A 25,618-nucleotide genomic window follows, 5' to 3' on the forward strand; every position below is an offset into this window, starting at 1 on the left:
GACGTGGAAATCATAAGTCGTAAAATGTGGAGACTGCAGAAACCGTAACTTGTACACATAAAATCAAGTCTAAAAATATGGACGGATGACATTAGTCCTAAATACACAAAATAGAATATCTGAGAAAAGTATCAAGATGCGGCAATCAATGCAGCGATGATATAGCAATGGATGGATGATGTGGCACTATAGGCGTGGCGCTTGATGATGTGGCACAGATGACGTAGCAGATGAATGTACCCTTAGGGTATGAAAATAGGCGTGGCAATTAGGATGACGTGGCGCTCTCTGATTGGCCGGCAACAAAGTTCCTTAGCTACACTACTGTCAGTCAGCACTCGACGTGATCTTGTAAATGTTCTAGCGATGATGATGAATCAATCGGTGTATACTGAATACAAGGCCGCATAGATCAGTGGTTCCCAACCGGGGAGGAATTCCCCCCTTGGGGGGAATTTTGTAATTTTTAGGGAGGAATTCCACTTTAGAGTTGTAACGGATTTCCCAAATTGTTCATGTCCGAACTGATGCCATGTAGTCAACCAGTTATATCAGAACGTATGCTCTTTATAGCTGTTTTTTTTCTGAAGTATGTTCAAATGCTATTTGAAATCTCTTTCTCACATACAAGCTCCCCCTTGGTTTTTTAAAACTAGTTCAGATGTGCTGCAGTTCGCAAGACAATTTTGTATGCCAGCGACGACCTCTCAATCAAATATATTCTAAGCGAGCAAATGTCGTGCCGAAGCTATCACAACAAGGCACCTAACGAAAGTATTTATCTTATATTTTGAAGTCCACATTTTCATAAAGTGACAAGATATTCCAACGTCATCGATTCAAGTCAAAGAGATCGCCAGCCTTGCTCTATTTTTAGTGGACAGCTACTCGATCGAAAAAATGCATGTTAAAGTTGTTGCAATGTTGCCGAAACAGAATGAGTGTCCTAAATTTCAATGAGCTCAAACAGGAAATCTGATCACGGGCATGTTATATATCAGGGCTGTAACCAAGTCACGAGGCTCCGAGCCGCAAGTCAATCTCACTTTCATAGTTTGACTCGAGTCAAGTCCGACGGTCCAAGTCACCGAGCATAGGGTCGAGCCCGAGTCATGGTCTTATGACTCCAGTCCGAATCCAATTCATTGTGTTGACTGCTCAGTTTCCAGTTGAAGTCTTGTTAAACTCAAATTTTATAACTCTGTTTGGTGATATTGAATGATTTTGATTTATAATATACTAATTTTCCTCACTTCGAGCAGTTTATTGTCGCAGTTTCAAGTACCTGGACCAATAGACGAAATTCCAACAGGAAGGCTATTTTACTGTTCTTCGAAATTACAATGAAATGTCGGCCTTGACTGTCTTATAGTCATATGTTTTGGTTCGAGTCATGTACAATGACTCCAAGTCGAGTAAATACACAGATTGTCTCGAGTCGAGTCGTTTCCCTATTTTGAGAAAATGACTCGAGTCAAGTAGAGTCATCAGACTCGAGTCCGACTCGAGTGTGGTCAATCCTGCTATATATGAAAGTACCAATATTATTGACCAAATGCATACGCAAACTTGAGAAAAGATCGCGAGACCAATAAATTTATGCATACTGATTTTTAACAGCAGTTATATTAGCGATTGGTGCATGATCAGCCGAAAACACAAATGGAATTTTGGGGGTCTGTTGAGTCAAGCCTTCCAGAATTTGTTTGATTGGGACCAAGACCATGGTTTTTGGAGGTCTACAAAGCGTTGTTACAGCCCTGCTAGAAACAAACACTCTGTACCGCCCGTCCTATTCTTCGGTCAACGGGAGATTGGGTGGTAAAATCTGACCTTTTTTAATCATCGGGCAGATTTCTCATAAGGGGGAATTTTGGCTCAAATTTCGGCCAAGGGAGGCACGAGATGAAAAAGGTTGGGAACCACTGGCATAGATGATTGGGCATTCGGCTGGCCATCGTAACAATAACCTGCTCTTCAACTACATTAATACCCGCTGTTGTCATGTCACAAGTAACGTGAGTAGAAATTGGCGACTTCGTCGGTTTTCTTTCAAGGATTGACATCTGCTTCAAAAGATACGTGAAACATAAATCACCACCTTTGACACAAGCCTCAGTAAATCAATGAAATGATGGCCGGGTTGAACGCCAATACTTTCGCCTCCGGCGCTAATCAAATTCTACGAATGAATTACAGAAAAACGTTTTCGATTCACAACAACAGACGACATACAGAGGTTTTACTTAGGATCGTACTTTCATGACAGCGCGTTTCTAGACACTAACTAATTCAAATATGAGAAGAAAACCCGGGACTCAGCAAAAAGTTAGCGATAATGGGCTAAGTAGTGAACAAGAATGGTAGACATCAATAGCGTCGTAATCAAAAGCTTTAACCTTGGTTCTAATCTTAAAGCTCATCAGCTCAGCTGATGTAATTACAACAACATAGATACGAGGTCTGTCCGTTTGTAGTAGTCGATGAATATACGAGAGCAGAGCATCTTGAGACGAACATTGGAATGACATATAGATCATCTTGTTAGCGAGCAACATGACTTTTCCTTGGCAGGCTTATGCTGAGCAAACGATGCAGAGAATGACTGCACTGAACGAGCACGACCCTCTCCCCAACTGCGTGAAATGTTACTCATTGTGTTGTGGCTATATTGGACAATGGTAATTTCACACCAGGCTGATATTCTTCATTATGATTCATCGGCTGCCAACTTATAGCACGGCCCACTCATGCTTTATACTTTGGAAAGACAACGCTTTACGCGAATTTGATTGGCGTGCAACTGTCGACTTATCGCATTAGATTACAATCTTTCCCATAGCAGCAGGTGCATTGACAATAAATCACGCGTCTCAAACACGACTGCGACTGCCTATGTTAATTTCTTTCCAAGTGTTGTCATGACTGTATTTTCCAACACGCCTTTAAGCTTGCTCCCGTTAATTTATTTTATCTATATACGCGTATACTCGTTTCGGTAGTTTTGATAATATAGCCAACTTTTACCCAACTTCACCAATATCACCCCACCATTTGACAACAAGCGTTTTACGCAGTAAATGCAGGCTATATACGTGGACTTTGTGCGTGCACTACCCAGCTCTCCATGCGTAACAACTTATATGGAGTCGGTCAGTGATGCAGTGTATGAAGGGCTGAAGGCACATATAGTTAGATGTCGTGATTTTGAAGTTTCCTATGCCATCGTTAAGGGAACCACGCTTACCATCGCTTGACGATCGTAGGCTTCGATTACTATGACAACAATTAATACATTTATTTGTATTATTGATGTCTATATTTATTTGTTCGAGCTTAGCTCGAACGCTATAGTTCAATATTTCACGCGTGCATGATTGGTAGCCTGGTAGTGATGGTACTTCTCATGAGTATAGCCGAATTCAACGAATTTCAATCATTGGCACGATATTAAGAATCTAGCACCAAAGTTAATTATCATCGGAGGCTATAATGAAAATTCTTCATCAGCGTTTAATAACTGCTGTCTTTTCCCACAGCATTCATTGGCTACTGTTCTGACCAAAATCTGTTAAAACTTCGAAAGCATTTCTAATTCATGATTGATAAGAATTATACTCGCTCAAGCCACCAATGTTAGGCACTACCCTGGTAATGAATCGCGCTGAAAAACAACGTAGCCTAATCGGTTTCCAAAACTTACTTCGCCGCCAGTGTTTACGCGGGTAATCACGAAGTATTTTCGATATTGCTCTGCGCTCCTCAATGAGGCGCTAATTCTTGTGTACATGGCTATTAGAAAGCAATTTACTCATCTGGAGCACGGGCGAATGTAATTCCCAAACATTATGACTTGATTTCAACGATATTTTTGATGTGTCGTGTATCCATTGTCGCTTTTATTAGACCATGGTTTGAACTAGAGTCGAGTCCGCTTAATTCAGAAACCAAATAACCCGGACAACCACTATATTCGATCAAAATGCCCGGGGAATAGACAAGAGTAAAAATTGTACGTGAAAAACATTGATTTGGAAACAGATTCGCAATTCTTTCGTTCGTTTTAAGAACACAAGACGAGTGATTATAGTGAAACAATTACAATACATGCAGTAACAATCGACAATAAACTCATGTATTACCGTGCCAACTTCATATCGGTACAATTGCGCCCGTCTGTAATTGAATATTACAGAAAATGCTGTTTCAGCAATTACAACGTGGCTTAGTACTGTATTTGAAGAATTACCGTACTATTGTAACCCTATGCATGTGTATTTCACAAATTGTCAAATACAATACAATAAACTGTGCGTTTCATACGATCAATTCCAATTAATGCAGTACAACGCAGCTGCAATTCATTTATTACACAACTCTGCTATATTTTGCTTGGCCTGCCTTTACGCATGATCATTGACAATGACGTCAATGAGACGAACAAATGTTGTTAAAATTGCGTCAAACATCTTTACAGTTGCTAAGTAAATATCCAGATGCCAGCCCTCTTTCCTGTGGACGTGTATTGGCTCTATCTTCCGAAAGACGTCAAGCTGAAATATCACGGAAAATTCAAAGCGATCGGGGTGAGATTCCCAAGTATGAATTCTGCGTTCTAACCCACGAACGGTACGCATTCGTCATTTGCCAGAGTGTAGTCTCGTCTCATTGCAGACCATATGCTGAAAATAAGGCTCCCAGTTGAGTCTAGCATTCGTGTATTACTCATTATGAGAGTTATAACATTATGGAATATATGGAAAGTTTTATTATACACCTTTTAGGCGATCACAAAGGCTATTATGTCAGCTCTACAGCACATGAAAGTAATTTGGTATTTTTTCGATCATGTCCATTTCAATGTACTTAGTGACAATATTATGGGTTGATCAAGACTTCATAGATATGTCATTTCCACTAACGTGCGTGGCTAATTTGTAAAACAAATTCCGTGTATGCTGCGCTACAACCGATACAGATTTACAGTCTCCCACAATGGAAAATACTATCGAAACTACAATTATTATCGTTGACAAATTAACTCTCAAGTGGCATAGAGAGTATAGTTACGGTACTCGGAAAAACAAAGTTCCCACTACTCGACTGGAATCATTACAATTAATACTCGATTAAGACTCGAGTACTTGGTTCATTGCGTCCAGCCCTAGTATTGACTCAATTATCATCTACATGTGGAAATAATGACGTAACAATACGAGATTTCAATCATCATACGTAAAGTTTCGCTGTCGGTTATTATTACAGATCAGTGGCTTACTGTACCTCAGTCCGTTAATCAGTTTCTGCCGCCAGTACATTCGCACAATAGTACATTTCATGTGATCACTCTCTGATAATACGATATCTTTGTAACAGTTCTTGCATATAATCCTGGGAACTATATGCATCGTGATTGAATCCGGAGCTATCGTATTCTTCATGAATCGCTACGACAATCATTACCCGAGTATCGCGTCCGGAATATGGGCTGGATTATTTGTAAGTTAAATGAAATAATTATACCCAGAAATGCAGGCCTGTCATATGTCCTCTTTTAAGAGTATTTGTCCTCTTTTCTCAATAAAAGTGAATGGTCCACCGAGGACGCTCAAATATGCCTATTTTTTTTCTTTTTCGCATTTCGAGTTAGTTGATTATACCTGCAATTTGATTTTTAGGTGATACGTTGTGTTCATTTCCAAAAAAAATACTGTAGCCGTGAAACATGCTGACTTGCTGGTTTAAAAAAGGTTTTCCTTACCAGTCGTGCCTGATTGTTATTGCACACTTTGTACGACGTTCTCTATAACATATAAGGGCCTTTCAACATGCGGAGGACTATCGCAATATCTTTGAAGCAAGTTTGTTTTTGTGTCCGCTTTTGTAGCTTTTGCTTTGCAACTGCCAATGAAATGTAGAACACCATGAAACTCAAACGTAACAATTCTACTTTTGTTTAACTTGCAGGCAAAAAATGTCCTCTTTTTGGGTACTGAACATATGGTAAGCCCACCTACAGTAATGTAACGTGACTTACCAGATTTAATCAAGAATATACATTCCTGACCAAGATATCTTGATGGCCTAAAGATGATCTGGAATGAAATGGACGACTACAAGTAGAATTACCAACATAATAATGAATTCAGTAACTACCAAATCAGGTTGAGCTCCGGTCCGATTACGGTCGATTACAGACAGAGCCTGCTACTTTCGAATCTCTATTATAAACTGTCCAGTACAGATACCACCACATCTATTTGAGTACTTTTTGTGTATGAAAATCATTTATACGCCACTATTATTTTAGTTTTTATTGGCGGGAGTGTTTTCAATCGTATCTGGAGCAACTGGAAAATATATATACGTAAGTACCTGGTATTTCGTTTCTGAATTTCTAAGAATTTCATGTAGTTATCTACGACCTACTTTGATTTTTCACGAACCATTTGCGCCATAAACTACCAATTTGATATAGTGATGACTTGAAAGATAAAATTTGCAACCTTCTATAATAAACTTAAAACTGCGATAATGATCTGCGAATATTCATTTATTGCTTAGTATTCAAAGTGTTAAGGCTACATCATCCATTTCACACCAGACCGATACTTTTTATTATACCTTCAAGCTGCCGAGTTTTAGCACCGACCGCACTCTCGTCGTTGACTTTTGTAATACACATTGCGGCTGCGGAACGAGCGTCAAAGAGAAGCCTAGATAAACCTATAACTCTAACACTTGGAAATATGATCTGGGGGGGAGATATCTCGGATTGGAGGCCATAACCGATGAATGACCACTGTATTTTCAGGTGTTGATTAGCGGGGTGCTGGCTGCGCTTTCAATCATCGGTTCCGTTACCGTTATAAGCTGCAATTCGTATTTCGCACAGAAGCTCATAGTGGAAAGAACTGTGAGTATATAAACAACTGCCGAGGGATTTCGCAGTGGACTTGCTATAGGACTTGTCAGGGTTGGCAATCCCATCTAACGAACAATCGATGCTATGCAGAGTTGCACAACTATGGACAATTTGCAGTTTTACAAATTAGTTCATATTCATCATTATGTAGCTACAGATTTTTTCCCAAATTAGATTAGAATTAGAATAACTGAATGGCTAGTTTCTCACGATACAGTTCTCCTATTATTTTCAGGAAAAATAGAAGTTCGAACATTTAATTAGAATTAGGTTGCTGACATTTCGTTCTAATCAGTCTAATCGGACAACTGGAATAATCTAGTGAACAAGTCTGCTCGTATGCAATGCTGGTATGTCCACCATCGCTCGTTTACAAACGAATATTGGAGTGTCTGAAGTGATTGGGAATTCACTCTAACGCACCCAGATCGATGCCGTACTTTGACAGTCTACGCTCAAGCAAAAGACTCATTTTCAAATCGTTGCAATTTGTTTCAGAAACCAATCACCGTGGCGATAGACGACGAGGACACAAAACTGATTCCTCCCTTGTTAATCTTGATCGCGGCGTCGTTCTTTGAGCTCATTGTGAGCCTATTTCATTGCGCCATCAGCGCCGCAGTCGTAGAACTGTGCTTCTGTTGCGTTCGACAGGTGAGCGACTTAACGCACAATGATGATCATCAGTGATCAAGTGCCGATTTTATGAAGTCATTCATTTTCTCGCTTACTGATTTCATCAATGGAATGCATCGATAGCAGATGTGGTCAAATAAGTCACCGAAGCTACTCAAGTAGAAGTTTAGCGAATGAAGTTCTGAAATGTGACCTAAACGTTTCAAATATTTTTAGTGAATATATTAAGAATATGAATTTATTGTCTCGTGTGAAAAGTAGATTTGGTCGCTGATCGCATACTTTCAGCAGAGGCAGCCACATTCGAAATCTTCGTGACTAACGCAAAACGTGGCTATACAAATTATAGGTGGAATTTTCGAATATATTTTCAGTTACGGCGACAAAGGAGCTCTTTCGCCCAGTTGCCATAACAATTTCACTCAAAAGTGATGCAAGTGCATCCATAAACTACTGAAGTAGCCTACATAGTTGGGCTAAAAAACTGCATAGTATAAGTGAAAGTAGCCTAAAATACGGGCCAAACCGACTTGGTACTCGGAAGAAGTGAAAGTACTTCGCTAGTAACCACCTCTGACCGATGGATAGTGACAATGAAATGACAGGCAGTAGTCGAAATGAATTCTCTACAACCCAGCCATAGGAAAATGCAATAGCGCACTGAATCAGAAAACATAGTTTCCTAATGCAACCTTATTATTCTTTCAGCGGCCACGTAAGGCCACAGATATACGACTAAATTGTGAGTATACATACGTCACTCTTGTCCGAGCTCGAATATATTGATGATCATGTCACGTGAATTCACTTTGCAATTTCCAGATCCAAAAACGGTCGTCTCGTCAATTTCAAGCGCTGTCACGCGAGCCGACAGTTTCCAATATCAAGGTTCATACGACACTGTATCGACTCAAGCCTATCCAACGTACACAAGAAGAGCGTTTCAAGTTTAGCGAGATTGACTACTGTAAATGAATGTGTTACACTCCATGCATAACCTGGATGAATAATGGATGAAAACGTGATTATTTCACTGTTGGATTACGGTTACGGTCACCGTGCTTATCAACTGCAATGTCCCGCATTCTGGCTGTAGAAAGCAGCCAGCACCCATCCATGCACCTTCGCCGACATAATGGTTACTTGTTTAGTTGTCAATGTCTCAATACTAGGGGATTCTTGTCACTTCATATCCTTGAATTGAGATTTAGTAAGTAGCCTAAGTGTCATGGAATAATTCTATAGTACCTCTATGTCTATACTTTTTATTGAATTCATTTCCTATTTTCGTAATGCTTTTTTGGAATAAACTGCTGTCATAAAGTAAGCCGTTTGGTGTCGAACCAGTTGAAGGAGATGTTGTTTTCGTATAGATGGTGTTTCGACTACTATGGTAATTTTACACCAGACCTATATTACGAGCGAGATAGTGTAATGGTGATGCGTCCGGCTTCTCGAGCGGTAGGTCGTGGTTTCGATCCCCGGCCGGGTCACACCAAAGACGGGAAAATTGGTATCCGCAACTATCCTGCTAGGCGCTCAGCAATCACGGATAGCATGGAGGAGAGAAAAACGGGGGCGCAGACTAGATGACCTCATGGGGCCGTATCGCAACTCCGTCGTCAAAGCATCTCGATGGTGCAGGCGAAAAAGAATATCATCTCTCTCTCTCTCTCTTCCTTATGATTTCTGAGCTGTCAGCTTTTAGCGCGGCCCACTTCCGTCGTATACTTTGGTGAGACACCAATTACGCGAATCGGGAGGAGCCTTGGTAAACACCCAATATTTATGTGGTGATTCTGAAGTCGACCTTGCCCTTGTCGGAATCGAACCCACAACGTATTGGTGAACCATATGCTATCTCTTGCTAAAAAATCATAGCCAAGTCATATACCAAACTCTATCCATGAGGTCGTTAATTTCTATTGAAGTAAAATTTATGCGAGGATTCTATTCGAATATCGTTACACCATCTTTCATCTGAGTCTGAACGCAAGAGCGTTCACGTGACTTAAATAGAACGTCTCACAAGAACACGCTCTGCAGACAACCTTTGAATTTCTCCACTTCAGTTTCTCTTTCTCATTGGAAAAAGATACCACTCCTTCTACTTGACAAACTGTAAATAACGAAAGGTAAGTGTAAGTCACAAAATGTGACGGAAAATCAGATTAACTTGAGTGCTTGAGTACTGCAAGTAAAGGAAAAACATTCGAGTACTTCGAAAAAGTAGAAGTACAGGATAAGTTTGCCGGTTAGCATTGCTGGTTACTGTTAATGACTTTTTATCACGGAACCGACTGAAAAATACGACTTTTGTAATAGAACCGACCTACAGATAATTGAAAACCGTCACTATATACAGAACCTTGTACAATGCATTACAGTGTGCAAACATCATCATCATTGGTTTATTAGCAATTTTATCAGTTCAATACACCACAAAAATGCGATACAATGAAAAGAAAGGAAGATGTCGAAGCGACTAGGAGTTGTCTATTGAACTAACATTGGTCGCAAGTATTTTGGTGATGATCTTGACGCGTTTTCCGAGCATGACACTTTAAATATTTTACGGCTACAAAGTAATGGCCAACAAATATAGCAACTGCAAGTTGTAAAAACTCTGCTACGAAACCAAATAAGAGTCGTTGAGAATGGAGCAAGCCTGAGATACATGTTAGCTTATGGTAACCTGGGCATTGGATGCTGCGGCCCATTATTTGGAATGGAACCTGAGCCGGAGAAAGAGTCGAACGGGTCGCCGACGCGAGGCGAAACGATTTGGTCTTATCAGTTTCGCATCGTTCTGATCGGCGACTCAACTGTAGGCAAATCAGCGCTGCTGAGAAGATTCAGTGATGGCGACTTTCTCGAGGTCTGTGAAATGATGATATTATCTTGACGTTGACAGCACCGCAGTAATTCACAATTTTAAGTGCTCGATAGGCATTTGGAGTCAGTGCCAGGATATTATTTTCACTGATTACGAGATTACGAATGGAAATTCAAGCTCATTGAAATAATCATGATTTGCTCATTTTTTAGGTTACACCATAATTATTGATTTTGGTGATGGTTTTGTGACATCCACCATACTATTTTGCATCATCCCATCGCAATGTTTTGATTATAAGCGTTGATTGTTAGTTTCTTTCTGGAAACTTGATTGAATTATGAATTCATGTTTCAATGTTTATATACCGGTATGGTGACAGATGGATTTATTGTTCAATTTGATTTCTGTAGATTTCAGATCCAACTGTAGGAGTTGACTTTTATGCAAGACTTATTGAAATCGACCCAGCGATAAGGGTGAAACTACAGTTGTGGGACACGGCTGGTCAAGAAAGATTCAGGTGAGCAGTTTTTATCAATAGTATTATAAATGGTAAAGCCAATTATATATATCTAGTAGTGGTCATTGCCTGTCAATGCCCCTAAACCTAGATTCATGCACCTGGTGATTATGAAACATTCAAATAGGCTAGGTTTCATGATTTCATAGTCATTGAGTTTATACTATCTCCTATCTGTATGTCTGAATCTCAAAGGAAGTAAAGGCAATCAATTTATTGATTGAAGCAAATGAACATATGTTCACTTCAGTATAACATATTTAAAGGCTATTGAACAGAAAAGGGCTTTACTTTAGGCGAGTCATATTTGGTTGAAATTTTAATTTATGGAATAGTCCTTCAGAAGCCGGAAACTTTCTAGCATCGTTTCTGTTTGAAGATTAGATTATTAATTGAAAGAAATTTTCTGCCTCTAGTAACTAGGCCTGGGCAAAATCGAACGCCTGAGTGATTCGATGATGAATAAAGTAACAGGCTTAGAGTGACAATGGTATGAAAGATGGGGAAAGTTCAAATAGGTATCTTTTATGCTGCTGCAAAGAATATAACGCAAGTTCTACATGACATTAAAGATTATTGTGTATTTTATGACCATGCATTTTGTGACAATGCTGTAGGTTGATCATGACTTGACAGATTTGTCGTTTCCACCGACTTCCCTAGCATGCTTGCATGCTCTGATATTACCAATCGAGGTTTCAAGTCCTCCATAGTATCGAAACCAAAATTTCCGTTGATAAATGGACTCTTAGTGGCAAGGAACGTATATTTTGAGTATTCTAAGAAATCATCCACTACTCGACTCAAAATACTAGAATTTATGCTCGTTTCAGAGTTTAAGTACTCGAATCATTGCGCCCAGCCCTACTAATAACCAATGTCTACATTGATCCAGGTCCATCACTCGATCGTACTACAGAAACTCAGTTGGCGGCGTACTTGTGTATGACGTGTCCAGTGCCAGCAGTTTCAAAAATGTTCACCGTTGGTTGGAAGAAGCCAAGACTCATGTCGCGCCAAGGTCGATCATATTCATACTGGTGGGACAAAAATCAGATTTGCAAGAGCAAAGAGTGGTAAGAATTTCATACCTAGCATATGATCTGCTGTAGTGTGTTCCTGTGGTATGGTACGCACTTGTGCGGAAGAGTATTGTGCATATTTTTTTACTTTTTCACTTTTTCTTGCATGAAATAATTCAAATATACGGTATTTAATAGGATATGAAGTACAGTGGCTTCCAAACTGTCTTCGTTGCGACTCATTTCTGTGAACTTGTAAGACTCATGACGGACCGCTAATCGTAGCTTTTACCATAATTTTATATTGTGCCAGCCGAAGTGAATTAATATTTGCGCACTATTCTCATTGTTGAATATACTATTCAATTGTATATTGAAGTTCTGTACCTCCAAGAAGCTAATATTATTATGTAATCAAAAGTTTATAGTTCGAATGTGAGTGTAAAGTCCTGGCCATCCATGCACTAGAAGTTCTGGTACAAAACCCCACAACTTATCTGGTCGAAAAGGGATTTAGTGCATAAATTGACAACAAAACTAGGAAAATGAGATGTCTTCTTTATCAGACACTTGGCCGCCTAACGAGGGCAGCTTTAAAGAAAACTTGTGCCTAACTGGTATGAAATTGCTGGAAATAATCAGCAGAAACAGAGTCATTGATAAACTGGTTGTTTGGCATTTGAATAAAAAAGTCTTAACACTCTTTTCGTGTAATAATTTGCGTTTGCTTTGTGCGGACGAAATTTTTGCAGAAATATAAGTGCGGATAGTTCTCAAAAAGGTTGAAGAGCACGATCTACAGCAACCTTTTCGGTGAAATTTCAAAAATCAAAATGAACCCTGAATGTAATCGCAATAAAAGTATGAGACTGAAAACAAAGAATCGGAACTTTGATTTAATGAGGGGCCTTCCAACACTTGAATTTTGTAATTAATAGAAAAATTGAAATATTGAGAGCCACTGATGTGCAGCGTCAACTTTACCAAAATGTTTACATTTCGGACAATCGTAATATTTTTGGTGGTATCATTCGATAACCAACCCAATTTCAGGTATCTCATGAAGAGGGCGAGTCCCTTGCCATGAAACACGGCATGCCCTTCATTGAAACGTCTGCAAAAACGGGCTACAATGTGGAGGAAGCATTTCATTCTCTGACAGAGTGCATTTATAAGTGAGTAAAAGTGTATGTTTGTTTTGGTAACCTGAGAGTAGACACTACAGTTGGACAACTATAAAATTAGCTTATAGCTGCAGTTTTTTCCAAATTAGATTCAACTTAGAATTACTGAATTTGCAAATACTTGGAAATGAATAACATTCGGAATTAGAAAAAATACAACAAAAATCGAGTTCACTTCATATCGAATGAAAAAAGCATAAGAATGGCAAATATCTGTACGTCAAGCTCAACTTGTTTCGCACTATACAGTTCTCCTGTAGCATTTTCAGGATAAGCAGAAATAAATCTTGGAACAAAGAAACATTTCACAAAGTCGATTGGAATTAGATTACCGGCATTTAGCTTTAATTGGTCTGATTAGTAGGGCGATTTTTTTTGACATGTCAAAATTTGTCAAAAATGTTGTTTAAAATTGTAGTGGTGAACTTATCATTTGATATTTCACAACTTGTACCCTACTTTCCGTTGTGGACGGCCCATTGTCTGCTCATTGTGAATCGTAAACGGCCAAATGAAACAAATAGATTGACTTGGTGTTATGGTCAACGTACCGCAATATCCTAACTAAAGCAAGACTGCTTCGGCATTGCATGGTTCCTTATATCAAGCAGCGCATGATAAAAAATTGTGATGTAGACAACATTGTCAGGATGAAGCAAGATGGTTTGTCACCAGCAGTGTACGCACAACTTCAGTGTTGTTGACAACAACTGCCGCTGTTGAACGTCCTTTCTCCATTCGTGGCAAGCTACTTAGTAAGGACAGACACTTACTACCCGAGAATGTAGGATAGCATCTTTCGTTGCACTACCAACAAATTTAAAATATTTCTACCATAATATGTGATGTATCTACTGGAATTCTTCATAGGGCCAGATTTCGTTAAAATAATAGTTTTTTTCATGTAAAAATTTGTCAGTTTTTAAGCCACAAACGTTTTTTCAGGCCAAACTACTGCGTAAGGACAGACGGTTCCAACCACAAATGAAGATAAGTAGTATGTGCGAAAACACCTAGTTTGCATACGCGAGGTCAAAATTTAGTCAAAATTCACTTTTTAGGTCAAAAAAGTCACAATTTTATTTTTTAGGTCAAAATCTTCTTTTTTTAGGTTAAAAAAAATCGCCCTACTGATTAGACAACAAGAATTATCTGATTGTCCGAATCCGCCTGATAGTAGAACTCACCGAAATAGTTCCTCAATTCATAATTTGCTGCATCGGCTATTTTTTGTTCCAGAGCGTTGCAGTCTGGGTCGATTCAAGCAGAAGACGGTTGGGAAGGGGTGAAGTGCTCCTTGTTGCCGACCAGTCCGGCGTTGAATTGCGATGAAATTGACCCGACCTCAAAGACTAAATGCTGTTGAGATGGTTGTCTGTGGTTTTATCTATACTATTATATTTCTTGTCTAATTCCACGTTGACATGCGAGTAGTTGCTAGTTTTATTTGTGCCGTTACTAAAAGGCAGTTAGTATCGAAGTACTTCTACGTTTTAAGTATGTTTAGTAGGGCTGTTCAAAAATAACTTTTCAAATTTTATTGGCTACTTCAAAAAATTGTTATGTTACCCAAAGAAATGCTGCACATCAATTTTGCCTCAATTCCAACAAGTGGAAGTGAAGTTATTTTAGTACAAGATTTTGGAATTATTTAATGAAGATAATCTTAGATGAATATAAAAATTCTTCAAATTTCAATGGCTACCCATGAAATTGTCAGGTCTGAAAATACGATACAAAACAAATTTGGCTCAATTCCAACCCGTAGAAGCGAAGTTATTGATGTTCAAAATTTAGGATTTCAAATCATAGTGTTTACGGTTGGTAGATCTACAATAAATAATGAAAGAATTTGCCACTGAAAATACTGTTTTTTCCAAATCCAAAATTCTGTACTCCAATAACGTCGCTTCTACTGGTCGGAATTGAGCCAAATTTATTCTGCATCGTTCTTTCAGGTAACTCGGCAATTTTATCAAGTATCCCGGAAAATTTGAAAAATCAGGTATTTTTCAACAGCACTGATGTGTAGCCTAGTTTTTCATTACTCATTCGAATGGTTATGTTTTCAGACTACTTACACTTCCTTCTACTTGACAGTTTTAAACTCAAAACAACTTATGTTTTACACTTGAGCTTTTGTGAAGTAAGAAAGTTGTTTTTGGATTAGTTTGCATTGCTTTTACGAGTGAAATGTTCGTAACAACCGGGTGAAATAGCCCCTGTACGATGGTGACGGAATGTGCTTTCGAAAATTGCATCTATTTGTAGTGTCATCGTTCATATTTAATTTCAGAAGTTGCCCACTGGTATTTACCAAAAGTAAGCAACACACCGACCGCATAAATCTGCTTTTAAAAGATAATTGAGTACTTTATACTTTACGTTGCACTTCTACCTGAGTTAGGGTTATGTAACAGAAATCGCTAATTGTACTTGTAATTAAGTAGAAATTAACAGCTTTACTTGCGCTGCTAGCGTTATTCATTAGAATTGATTGATTTCTTAATTTTGCTGCTTGGATGATTCCAGAAATCATGGTGCATAATTGAGCACTTAACATACTAAGGTATTTCCTATGAGTGATCTTTTTCTTCGTCATATCTTTTGGTGTAACATTGCACAACTATCTTACATTGGAAACTTTAAAATCATATTTGGTAATTTCCGTTATCTTTAGCCATTATAATGTCACTGTGTTGTGATAAATTATTTCCTGCCCGCCTCGTAAAGAGATTGATTTGCAGATGTTTCTCGGATTGTACGCCGATGTGTTTTTATAAATTTTATCGTTGTTATTAGACCGTTATTATGATACCTTTGTCACTGTTGAATTGCAAGTGTTGTCTGTACTAATTACATAGTGTCTGGTGATCATTATGTTCGCTGGTGTTACATCAGTCCGAATTCAGCACTGTTATATTCTGTCCTTCACTGAACGCTGGTGTCTTTGCTTTAAAATGCTATTCAAGGATAGAGGATAGTACATGAACTACATCGTTATCACGGTAATCTAAAAACTGACGATATTGGGGACACGGTATCATTCCCTGACTTTACACAAATTACACCGTCTTTCTTGCAGCTGTATGAGAGTTGTAGGTTTTCACAAGTAATAAAGTACTTCTTTTTATATATACAAGCAGATTTTGTCGATTTCGGCTTCTTACTCGAGCGAAAATGCATCTTGCAATTTTATCACCGTGATCGACTCGCAAAACGTTACGACGTAATTCCCCAATCTACTTGTTTAATTTTCTCACCTCTCGTTCCTACTTTGATCGTTTTTACAAGTCTTATAAATTCCAACTTGTATTTCAATAGTCATCAATGATGCTTTTGACCGCTTCTGTTGTTTCTCGCGCGGTCTGCCGTCAAGTAACTTAATTTCTGCAACAAAACACTGATATGCGACCTATAGATGTAAACATTAATCATGGAATGTGCTTTTATGGCGTGCAATTACGTACTGTGAGATTTTTTTTCATATTTCCTGATGGACGTATATTGGTCGATTGCCGTCCGATGTTTTTCCTGAGCTGATTGGTGGAGTTAAGTTTAATTCAATGTTTTGTGTCAATAAAGCAGTATTGGTGTAAATTGACTTGATATGCCGCGTGTTGTATTATTTGCTGTAGGTGTCCTTGATAAGGCTCATTCGCAGCTCTGTGGTAATGACGCGAGTAGGTTTTGTCAAGGATATGGTACGATTTTAGGTATAGATTCGCATATGGTTCTAATTTAAGAGTATGATTGATCGAATGGGATCGCTCGTAGTCTTCAGTCTCATCTGTGATGCTCATGAAAAGAGGTATATGTGTCTGCGAAACGTCTTGGCTCAGTGGGTGGAATCAGGTCAAAGACGTGATCAGTACAACCGGTATCCCTGGCGGCTTGGCGCTCATTTCCGTAATAGCCTAGAAAAGGAAAGAAGGTGCAAGACTTAGAAGCCTTATGAGGCTAGTTCTGCACCCTCATCCAGCGGCATATGCACATATTGTATTGTATTGTACAATATAGGCTACATGATGAGTCGGTTGTCGTAAAAATCAAGGACAAAAATATATAAAGTTCTATTCCACAGAAACGATCAGAATAAAGCAAATCTGCAACGCCTCATTTTTCAAATTAGTCATTTGAATACTTGAAATGCCTCTACGAAGTATTTGCGGCGTGCAAGCAAAACGAGGCATATTAAAGTCAAACGCAATCCATTCATGCTGTTGCTCATTAAGGGCCATTCATTCAGTGTGTAACATGCATGCCTCCCCTTCATATCACCTCGTCCCAGGGTTGTAAGGACTCGAGTTTTTATTGACTCGACTTGACTGGAGTCACTTTCTCAAAATACGGAAATGACTCGACTCGAGTCAATCTGTGTATTGGCTCGACTTGGACTCGGGTCATTGCGCATTGGACATCGGACTCGACCCGCTGCTTGATGACTTGGACTCGGACTTGACTCGGCGGTGAGTTGATAATGACTCGACTTGACTCGAGTCAAAACTATAAAAGTGAGATTGACTTAATTGTGACTCGGAGCCTTGTGGCCTCGGCCCAGGTGGGTGAGAGAGAGATGAATTATTCTTTTTCGCCTGCACCATCGAGATGCTTTGACGACGGAGTTGCGATACGGCCGTGTTGCTATCCGTGATTGCTGAGCGCCTAGCAGGATAGCTGCGGATACCAATTTTCGAGTTTTTGGTATGACCCGGCCGGGGATCGAGTCCACGACCTACCGATCGAGAAGCCGAACGCATAACCATTACACTATCTCGCTCGGTGTCTGATATCAAAGACTATTCCAAGACGTTTCGACACTTTCGTATCTTTTCCAGTGTATCGCAATCTTGTGGTGTTTTGAAAGGAAAATTATCGACAATAAACTGAACTGAACTGAATACCGGTACTGAAACACAGGAGCCATATCCATTTCTACGATCGCTCCCACCAAGTGTTGAGATTTGATACGGACGTTCCTTAGATCCGCTTCTCTGCCCCATCATTCCCTTGTCCGTTTTCCAGCCGCCTGTCGGAGATAAGATTACGGGAATATCGGCGGTTTTGTTGCGTTTAGCGTCTGGTAAGTTGGCACTACTGTACTAGCGACAATAATAGAAATTATAATAAATTATTTAAAAACAGCTGTAAGCTCAGTACACAGTAGCATTGTGGCAAACTTGATTTTCCAAAGAATCAAAAACGTATGGTATATTCATAATTGAGATTCGGGATCATGGTTTGAAAAGTCGGCTTCCTATCCAATTTGTAAAGCACATTTGAAGGCATTGAAATTTATAAGTTACCACCCCAAGAACCTTATGTTCAAAGATGGCTTACCCTATACCTGAAACCTTCGTCCAATGCGGTCCAAACATGTCTCCCAAACCCATTACTGATCTGTCACCTTACACTACACCAAGTTGTGCAAAGTCTTTATGTATATAGAATGGCTTCGAAGGAAGTGTCAATTCTACGCTGAACTAGTGCCTTGTGGTCAGCCCAATTTTACTTGTTAGACACGGCACCTATCCCAAGCTGTCTTGCTCTTCAGTCTTCACCAACGCAATCGATTATTCAAATTTTTTATGCCGGTGATATCATAGGCTATTTTGTGATACGTCTGCGGACATACAAAGTTCTTTTGAAATCTCTCCTAATTTCTGACGAGTGTCAGCTGAAAATTGAGTTTATTTCAACACAAATTTATTATTTAATTGTAGGCCTATACAGTAACTCGTATACGCACCAGCCAGATTTATTTGAACTACCAATCTATTGGTAGTTGATGGTGAAATAACTACTTTTTTGAGTAGATCCATAGTTCTATAGTTGCAGATTTTTATAAGTGGGCAGTTCTAGTTATGTATTTTGAATCGTATTTAGTTGCCGAACAAGTATAGAAAACATGTGTCGTCGTTTGGCGTGAATCGTAATACCAGTGTTCTCTTGTGCGATGTTCTTGCAGCCATTGCTAGCTTGGAGTCATCGCTACGAACAGTGCAGTGTTGTAGCCAGGGGCGGACTCGAAACCTGTCCTGTGCTGACAACAATGTGGAAAGCCAATCCGATTTCTATAAAATGAACATTGATGAGTTGCTTTGGCATCACATCGAGTTAGCTGTGTTTTGGTTAGTTACACATTTTTAAAGGTCGTTAGTTCTAGTTCTAAGGGAGTACTGTAGTTCCAAGTTTGAATTGCAAGTTTTAAAAATTCAATAGTTCTTGTGATTACCAGTGAACTCGGACCTCAGTGAACTCGGCCCTCGGTGAATTTTGTATTAAAACAAAATTTTATGAATTTGGTCTTGATCAAAAGCTGCTGTCGCACTGATTCTGTAACTATAAATGAAAATGTGGTCCTCTTTTCAGACTTCCAAAATATGGTAACCGTAGGTAATATGACTGGTGGATATTCATGTCAGGGCACCCTAATCTTGGGATACCCTAACTTGGACCCTAACCCACTATCAACCCGACTATCCCCTCCTCCAACCCTAATATCCCCCCTTCCGCAACCCTAATGCCACCGCCAACCCTAACCCTAATGTCCCTCCTCCCCTAACCCTAATCTTGGGATACCGTAACCCCAACTTGGACCCTAACCCACCACCAACCCTAATATCCCCCACCCCCAACCCTAATGTCCTCCTTCCCCAACCCTAATATCCCCCACCCCCAATATCCCCTGCCCCAACCCTAATACCATACCTCAATCCTATTGTCCCTCTTACCAAACCCTAATATTTCCCTCCCCCAACCCTAATGTCCCTCCTCCCCTAACCCTAATCTTGGGATACCTTAACCCCAACTTGGACCCTAACCTACCACCAACCCTAATATCCCCCACCCCCAACCCTAATGTCCTCCTTCCCCAACCCTAATATATCCCTCCCCCAACCCTAATGCCACCCTCTACCCTAATGTCCCCCTTCCCCAACCCTAATATTTCCCTCCCCCAACCCTAATGCCACCCCAACCCTAATGTCCCACTCCCCTAACCCTAATGTCTCCCTTCCCCACTACCCTACACAACCCTGACACCCCACCTCAACCTACAGTTGCAATAACGAGCAGACCACGCGTGGTTGATATGTGAGCAATAACAATCGTTATGATGTATTTTTCATCTGAACAAGTCACACACAATGTACAATGCGATAAAACCCAATGCGATGTCATGAACAGATACGAGGATGTCGAGCGTCGCACGTCCGCCCCTCGCCAAGTCAATTCAACACTGAGCCGACCACGCGTGGTCAATATGTGAACGTCGCGTTATTTCACGCGCTTGGCGCAATCGGTGATCACGCCGTGACTGCGTGATCTACGCATGCCCTGACCTCCTTAAAAGATTGACAAATCAGTTGATAATAACATTATTAGTTTAATAATTCATATTAATACTTGGGGAAATTTTGTGTTGGGAAATTACAAAATTTCCCGAGGGCGGAATTCACCGAGGGCCGAGGTTGTAAGGCCGGGTTCACGAGGTCCGAGTTCACCGGCAACCGTTCTTGTTCTAGTTGCGCATTTAAAACAACAGTTGTTAGTATATACAAGTCTGGTATCAGCGGTACAACAAAAAATTTAATGTTTTTATTCTCAATTCTATCTGCAGTCGAATCAAAATGGCTTGTGGGGCGACACTAAAGCGGAGCCTGGACTTTGACCCGCTGCACACGGCAGTATCATCGTCTCCTGGCCATGCGCCTATTGTCGCCAGAACCCCACCGAGCAAGAGAAGGAGATTGTCTCCGAGATGCGCGTTATCTAGAAGCGAGTACCGTGCTGCGACCGGGTCTGCCCCTCTTTCTCCGATGTCATCTTCACCATTTCAGCCTGTATTCCCGATATCATCAGGTACGGTGTGCGGCACATTTGGACAATTACATCATTCTAGTTCTGTAATTAGACTAGTTAGAGGAACCCCGACACTCTAATTATAATCTAATCTGTGAAATGTGTCTATGCTCTAACTTTTAATTCCAATCTCGATTTTGGTTTTCCTGAAAGTGCTACAGGAGAACTGTATAGTGCGAAACCAGCTGGAAAGCTCAAAAGCTGCAGCTGCAGCTGTAGAATCATAATAGAAAGAGTATATAGCATTTTTCATTTTACGCAATTGTAATTGTTATTTCATGACAATGGCGTTGCTTCTACTTGAGTAGAAATGCTGACTAGTGTGAACACTTCGTCTGCGGATATTTGCGATAGACGGTGACATGACGTCATATTTTGTGTTACTGTTGTTGATATGCAAAGTTCTTTCCAATTCTCGGCTAGTGGTTGACGATTACCACCGAAAATATTTAGGTATATTTCAATATAAGAATAATGAATTTGTTATTCAATTGTATATTAAAACGTAGTTGTTTTTTAGAGGCGATACTCAAGAACATATTCGACGAATATAAACGGATGAAACGTCGGCGCCAAATTCAATTTCAACCGGGTCAAACCACGTCTGCGGATCTGGGCGCCTTGGTACAACTTCCAAGTATGAAAAGATATTTTCGAATTGTGTTTCTGTAATCTTTTCGCCATTGATGCCTGAATGTGTTCCTCTTTATTTTTCTCGATGCTACTCACTGACACTGATAGATAGGCACAACTAGATAATCGTTGTTATCAAAAGAGTAATTAGAGTGAAATGTGTTCGATTGAATTTTAATTTAATTTGTGTGCTGATTCTATGCTCACATTGTAATTCTCATCTATTTTATGTTTTCCTCGTGCTCATGATAATGAACCCTGATTTGATGTGAACTGAACTAGTATTTTTGTTGTATTTCTTTCTAATTAGGAATTCTATTCAATTTCCAAGTTTTTGCAAATTCAGTAATTCTAATTATAATCTAATTTATAAAAGCTGGTGATTTTGTAGTTGTCCAGTTGGCGTCCAAAGCATTTATTTCATCTGGCATTTGTGAAGAATTTCGTCACAGATCTATTTTTCTTGTCAGCCTCTTCCTCTCAACCAGCAACCTCAAGCGGACTACCAGACAAGAAACTTGCTAACACTCCCATGCTTACGATGAAGCAAGTAAGGAATACCATAGTGAAACACGGTCAGTAGGGCAGCTCAAAAATAGCTTTTTTTCCTGAATCTTGCTGGTTACATGATTGAATCGTTAGGTTGCCTTAAAAAACGACGCACACCAAATTTTAATTCATTCCAGCCAATAATCGCGGATTTCGTACAGTTTGAAAATTTTGAATTTACCCAAAGATGCAAAATAACATTTTTTGTCAATTTTTTTCTGTCAACCCCATGAAATTGTTGCGCTGTCTTCAAGGAGGATGCAAAACAAATTTGACTCAATTCCAACCCGTAGAAGCGGAGTTATTTGAGTTTTTCGATGATAATTCTCGGATTATCTACCGATCCAGGATAATCCCTGAATTACCGAAGACAAACTCAAATAGCTCCGCTTCAACGGGTTGGAATTGAGTCAAATTTGTTTTGCATCCTCTTTGAAGACAGCGCAACAATTTCATGGGGTTGACAGAAAAATTTGACAAATTTTTTTTGCATCTTTGAGTAAATTCAAAATTTTCAAACTGTACGAAATCCGCAATTATTGGTTGGAATGAATTAAAATTTGGTGTGCGTCGTTTTTTAAGGCAACCCAACGATTTAATCACGTAATCAGCAAGATTCAGGAAAAAAAGTTGTTTTTGAACAGCCCTAACGGTCAGGTTTAGTTTGATGAGCAAATCCGTCGCCAGTATCTAATGCACGATGATGTTGTGATTAGATAATATAATAATAAATCTATTATGTGATATCAAATCGATATCACACTTTGAAAGGAGTTTCGCTATCTCCAAGTAAATAACGAAGTCAGTATAGTAAGCATAATTTTGCTTAAAAAACTAGAACTGTCATGTAGACGTAATTAGTCAAAGTAGGCAAATACAGATGCGCTATACCTAGTTCACTTCATTTTCAAGCATAGCAATTGCTGTAGAGCAGTTCTGAAGTTTTGAAAATGCGGCTTAAGCCAGATGCCATTCATTTTCAAATAGCGGTGTTAGTTAGTCCGATATCAGCCAGTTTCTATTTAAAATATATATCTGTATTGAAAGAAACCCGTGTATTTTCGTCTGAATATTTTCGGGGTAATCGTCAGCGACTAGTAGAGAATTGAAAATAAATTTGTATATCGATTCCTTTGAATTCTCTACCTATTGCTGACGATTACCCCTGACCAGTGTCGGCCGAAAACATTCTGGTTTATTCTGAGTATTTCTGAATATTTTGTTCTGTACCTCCGAGAGTCTCTTGAAAATAATTATTTTACCCGCAATTCGCTTGGTGCAGGTAACTTTGATCTGTGAGCGTCTGCTGAAGGAGCAGGAAGACAAACTTCGATCGGAATACGACAAAGTATTGGTCAATAAACTTTCTGGTGCGTTATTTGGTTCTGGAGCGTTTTGATATATATTTAAGAAATGTTGACTGAACATCGTAATATCTTGTTCAATTACTGGCACGTCAACATTGACTAACTTTTGACTGAAATTTCTCTCTCAAATCTGTGCTGACTGGTTAAATTCCCTTGACAACTTGAGCATTAGCACAAGTTTGATTTGTCATAAGCCTAAAGCTCTGTTCAACAGCGTGTAAAACTCGAATTCGTAAAAGCTCTGATTGGTTGTAATAAGAGGCCGACCTAGTCTTTTCGGTTTGCTGAGAATATCCAGTCCATATCACAATTACGTAATTTCATAATTACACAATTACAATTTTCTCTCAACTGCTGATACTGTTGAAATTTGTCTCGGCCAGTAAATTTTTCGCACCACTATCTACTGCTCGCCTGAAGATGTAATATTCTGTATCTTTACTTTTCCTGTCTGTTCAGAACAATACGACGCATTTGTGAAGTTCAACTATGATCAAATTCAAAGACAGCTCAACGAGAATCCCGCTAGCTGTAAGTATAATAGAATGCGCCTTTGGCGGTTGTGTGGGCATAGTTTTGCAGGAGGGTTACCGTATGTCTAAGAACCAACTAAATCTATCTATCCATCTAACATGGAGTGTTCCTCATTCATGGCAATCAGTTTTTTTTCAAATATTGCACCTATTTTTGGTGTCATTAGTAGGGAAAGTTTGTGCAACTTTTTTTTTAGAGCTTCCGGCAGCTTTCTTGAGACTCACAATTTATGTAGTATGATATTTTAAGCTGTGTGTAGGAATTTTACAGTGCAACTTTCTGCTACTTTTTTCTATTTTCCATGCAACTTTTTACTGCAACTTTCCAAGCATTGCGCTAAATTTTTGTATTGACTCGACTTCTACTCGAACCAAGTCGCATGACTCGAGACTAGGACGGCCAAGACAGACATATCATTGTAACTTCGAAGAATAGTGAAGTCACCACATGATTGGTATTTCGTCTATCAGTACTGATACTTGGAAAACAGGGCCAAAAACTGTTAAGAGTGAGGAAAATAACGGGTATTATGAATGCGAGCCATTCTATATCACTCGAGCAAAGATGAACAGGATTGAACTAAAAACTGGACAGTGAACACAATGACTTGGACTCGGACTCCAGTCAAATCACTATGACGCAGACTTGGCTCCAGGGTTGTAACCAAGTCACAAGGCTCCGAGTCACAAGTCAATCTCACTTTTATAGTTTTGACTCGAGTCAAGTCGAGTCATTTTCAATTCGCCACCGAGTCAAGTCCGAGTCCAAGTCAGTGAGCAGACGGTCGAGTCCTAGTCATGGTATGATGACTCGAGTCCAAGTCCTAGTCATTGTGTTGACTGCTCAGTTTCCAGTTACAGTCTTGTTAAACCCACTTTTTATAACCCTGTTTGGTGATATCGAATGGTTCGAATTTAAAATATACTAATTATCCTCACTTTTAGCAGTTTCTGGACGCATTTTCAAGTTCCAGTAGCAATAGACGAAATCCCAATATTATGGTTACTTTACTGTTCTTCGAAATTACATTGAAATGTGGGTCTAGGTCGTCTGAGCCTCGAGTCATATGACTTGGTTCGAGTCATGCGCAATGACTCGAGTCCAAGTCGAGTATTGACTGAGTCGAGTCATTTCCGTATTTTGAGAAAATGACTCGAGTCATTACAACCCTGCAAAACTATAAAAGTGAGATTGACTTGTGACTCGGTTACTAACCCGATTGTAACTAGTACAATTACGGTGTTACTTGTACTTGAGTAGCAACAGTGCGGTGACTACCCGACCACCTCTTCCCTCCATTTGTGGCTGCATTAAATATTCGATTACCAAACGCTGTCATGTATTTCAGACGTGTCTTGAAGACAAACTGCCGCCTCTCATGGAATCATAAAGGATAATCGTCAGACCGCTCACCCCTGACCCCCCCCCTTGTGTATATAGTATTTTTATTTCGCCTCTCACCCGTAACAGTGCTGCTACCGACGTTTTCAAGCAACATCATCATACCTGCGGTGGCGACGTTATCTTAGTTTTACAAAGTCGCGAA

The 25,618-nt window shown here is 39.6% G+C and overlaps 3 protein-coding genes across 5 annotated transcripts; all 3 read left to right on the forward strand.

Annotated features, from left to right (window-relative positions):
• The first annotated feature begins 4,306 nt into the window (after positions 1–4,306).
• Positions 4,307–8,888, forward strand: LOC145438577 (uncharacterized). 2 transcript variants are annotated; one of them, XM_080315911.1, is made up of 7 exons: positions 4,310–4,586; positions 5,377–5,499; positions 6,311–6,367; positions 6,815–6,916; positions 7,424–7,579; positions 8,270–8,303; positions 8,384–8,888. In XM_080315911.1, exons 1-7 carry the CDS (start codon positions 4,497–4,499, stop codon positions 8,512–8,514), a joined length of 693 nt encoding a protein of 230 aa, XP_080172037.1. In that variant the 5' UTR covers positions 4,310–4,496; the 3' UTR covers positions 8,515–8,888. The 2 variants fall into 2 exon arrangements, with proteins under 2 accessions (XP_080172038.1, XP_080172037.1); XM_080315912.1 differs by lacking the exon at positions 6,311–6,367 and having other exon boundaries at positions 4,307–4,586.
• Positions 8,889–10,124: 1,236 nt separating this feature from the next.
• LOC145438579 (ras-related protein Rab-39B-like) lies at positions 10,125–16,735 on the forward strand. Of its 2 annotated transcripts, XR_013914975.1 has the most exons (6): positions 10,125–10,439; positions 10,811–10,920; positions 11,816–11,996; positions 12,996–13,117; positions 14,366–15,131; positions 15,199–16,735. XR_013914975.1 is itself a non-coding variant. In XM_080315913.1 (5 exons), the coding sequence occupies exons 1-5, from the start codon at positions 10,239–10,241 to the stop codon at positions 14,490–14,492; spliced, it is 741 nt and encodes a 246-aa protein (XP_080172039.1). In that variant the 5' UTR covers positions 10,125–10,238; the 3' UTR covers positions 14,493–16,735. The 2 variants fall into 2 exon arrangements, 1 of the variants encoding a protein (XP_080172039.1); XM_080315913.1 differs by having other exon boundaries at positions 14,366–16,735.
• Positions 16,736–18,072: 1,337 nt separating this feature from the next.
• On the forward strand, positions 18,073–25,567 carry LOC145438580 (akirin-2-like). Its single transcript, XM_080315914.1, has 7 exons — positions 18,073–18,209; positions 20,748–20,989; positions 21,510–21,626; positions 22,093–22,172; positions 23,454–23,541; positions 23,998–24,069; positions 25,421–25,567. Exons 2-7 carry the CDS (start codon positions 20,758–20,760, stop codon positions 25,429–25,431), a joined length of 600 nt encoding a protein of 199 aa, XP_080172040.1. The 5' UTR covers positions 18,073–18,209; positions 20,748–20,757; the 3' UTR covers positions 25,432–25,567.
• The last annotated feature ends 51 nt before the right edge of the window (positions 25,568–25,618 follow it).

This window comes from Botryllus schlosseri, chromosome 5 (assembly GCF_051294905.1).
Source record: "Botryllus schlosseri isolate E-star chromosome 5, Bs_hap1, whole genome shotgun sequence".
NCBI lineage: Eukaryota > Metazoa > Chordata > Ascidiacea > Stolidobranchia > Styelidae > Botryllus > Botryllus schlosseri.

Coding starts and splice junctions, on each gene's coding strand:
- LOC145438580 (XM_080315914.1), top strand. CDS start 20,758: ATGGCTTGTGGGGCGACACTAAAGCGGAGCCTGGACTTTGACCCGCTG. Junction 22,173..23,453: donor CCATGCTTACGATGAAGCAA/GTAAGGAATACC, acceptor CGCTTGGTGCAG/GTAACTTTGATCTGTGAGCG. Junction 23,542..23,997: donor ATTGGTCAATAAACTTTCTG/GTGCGTTATTTG, acceptor CTGTCTGTTCAG/AACAATACGACGCATTTGTG.
- LOC145438577 (XM_080315911.1), top strand. CDS start 4,497: ATGCCAGCCCTCTTTCCTGTGGACGTGTATTGGCTCTATCTTCCGAAA. Junction 6,917..7,423: donor AGCTCATAGTGGAAAGAACT/GTGAGTATATAA, acceptor AATTTGTTTCAG/AAACCAATCACCGTGGCGAT. Junction 7,580..8,269: donor GCTTCTGTTGCGTTCGACAG/GTGAGCGACTTA, acceptor TTATTCTTTCAG/CGGCCACGTAAGGCCACAGA.
- LOC145438579 (XM_080315913.1), top strand. CDS start 10,239: ATGTTAGCTTATGGTAACCTGGGCATTGGATGCTGCGGCCCATTATTT. Junction 11,997..12,995: donor ATTTGCAAGAGCAAAGAGTG/GTAAGAATTTCA, acceptor ACCCAATTTCAG/GTATCTCATGAAGAGGGCGA. Junction 13,118..14,365: donor CTGACAGAGTGCATTTATAA/GTGAGTAAAAGT, acceptor TTTTTGTTCCAG/AGCGTTGCAGTCTGGGTCGA.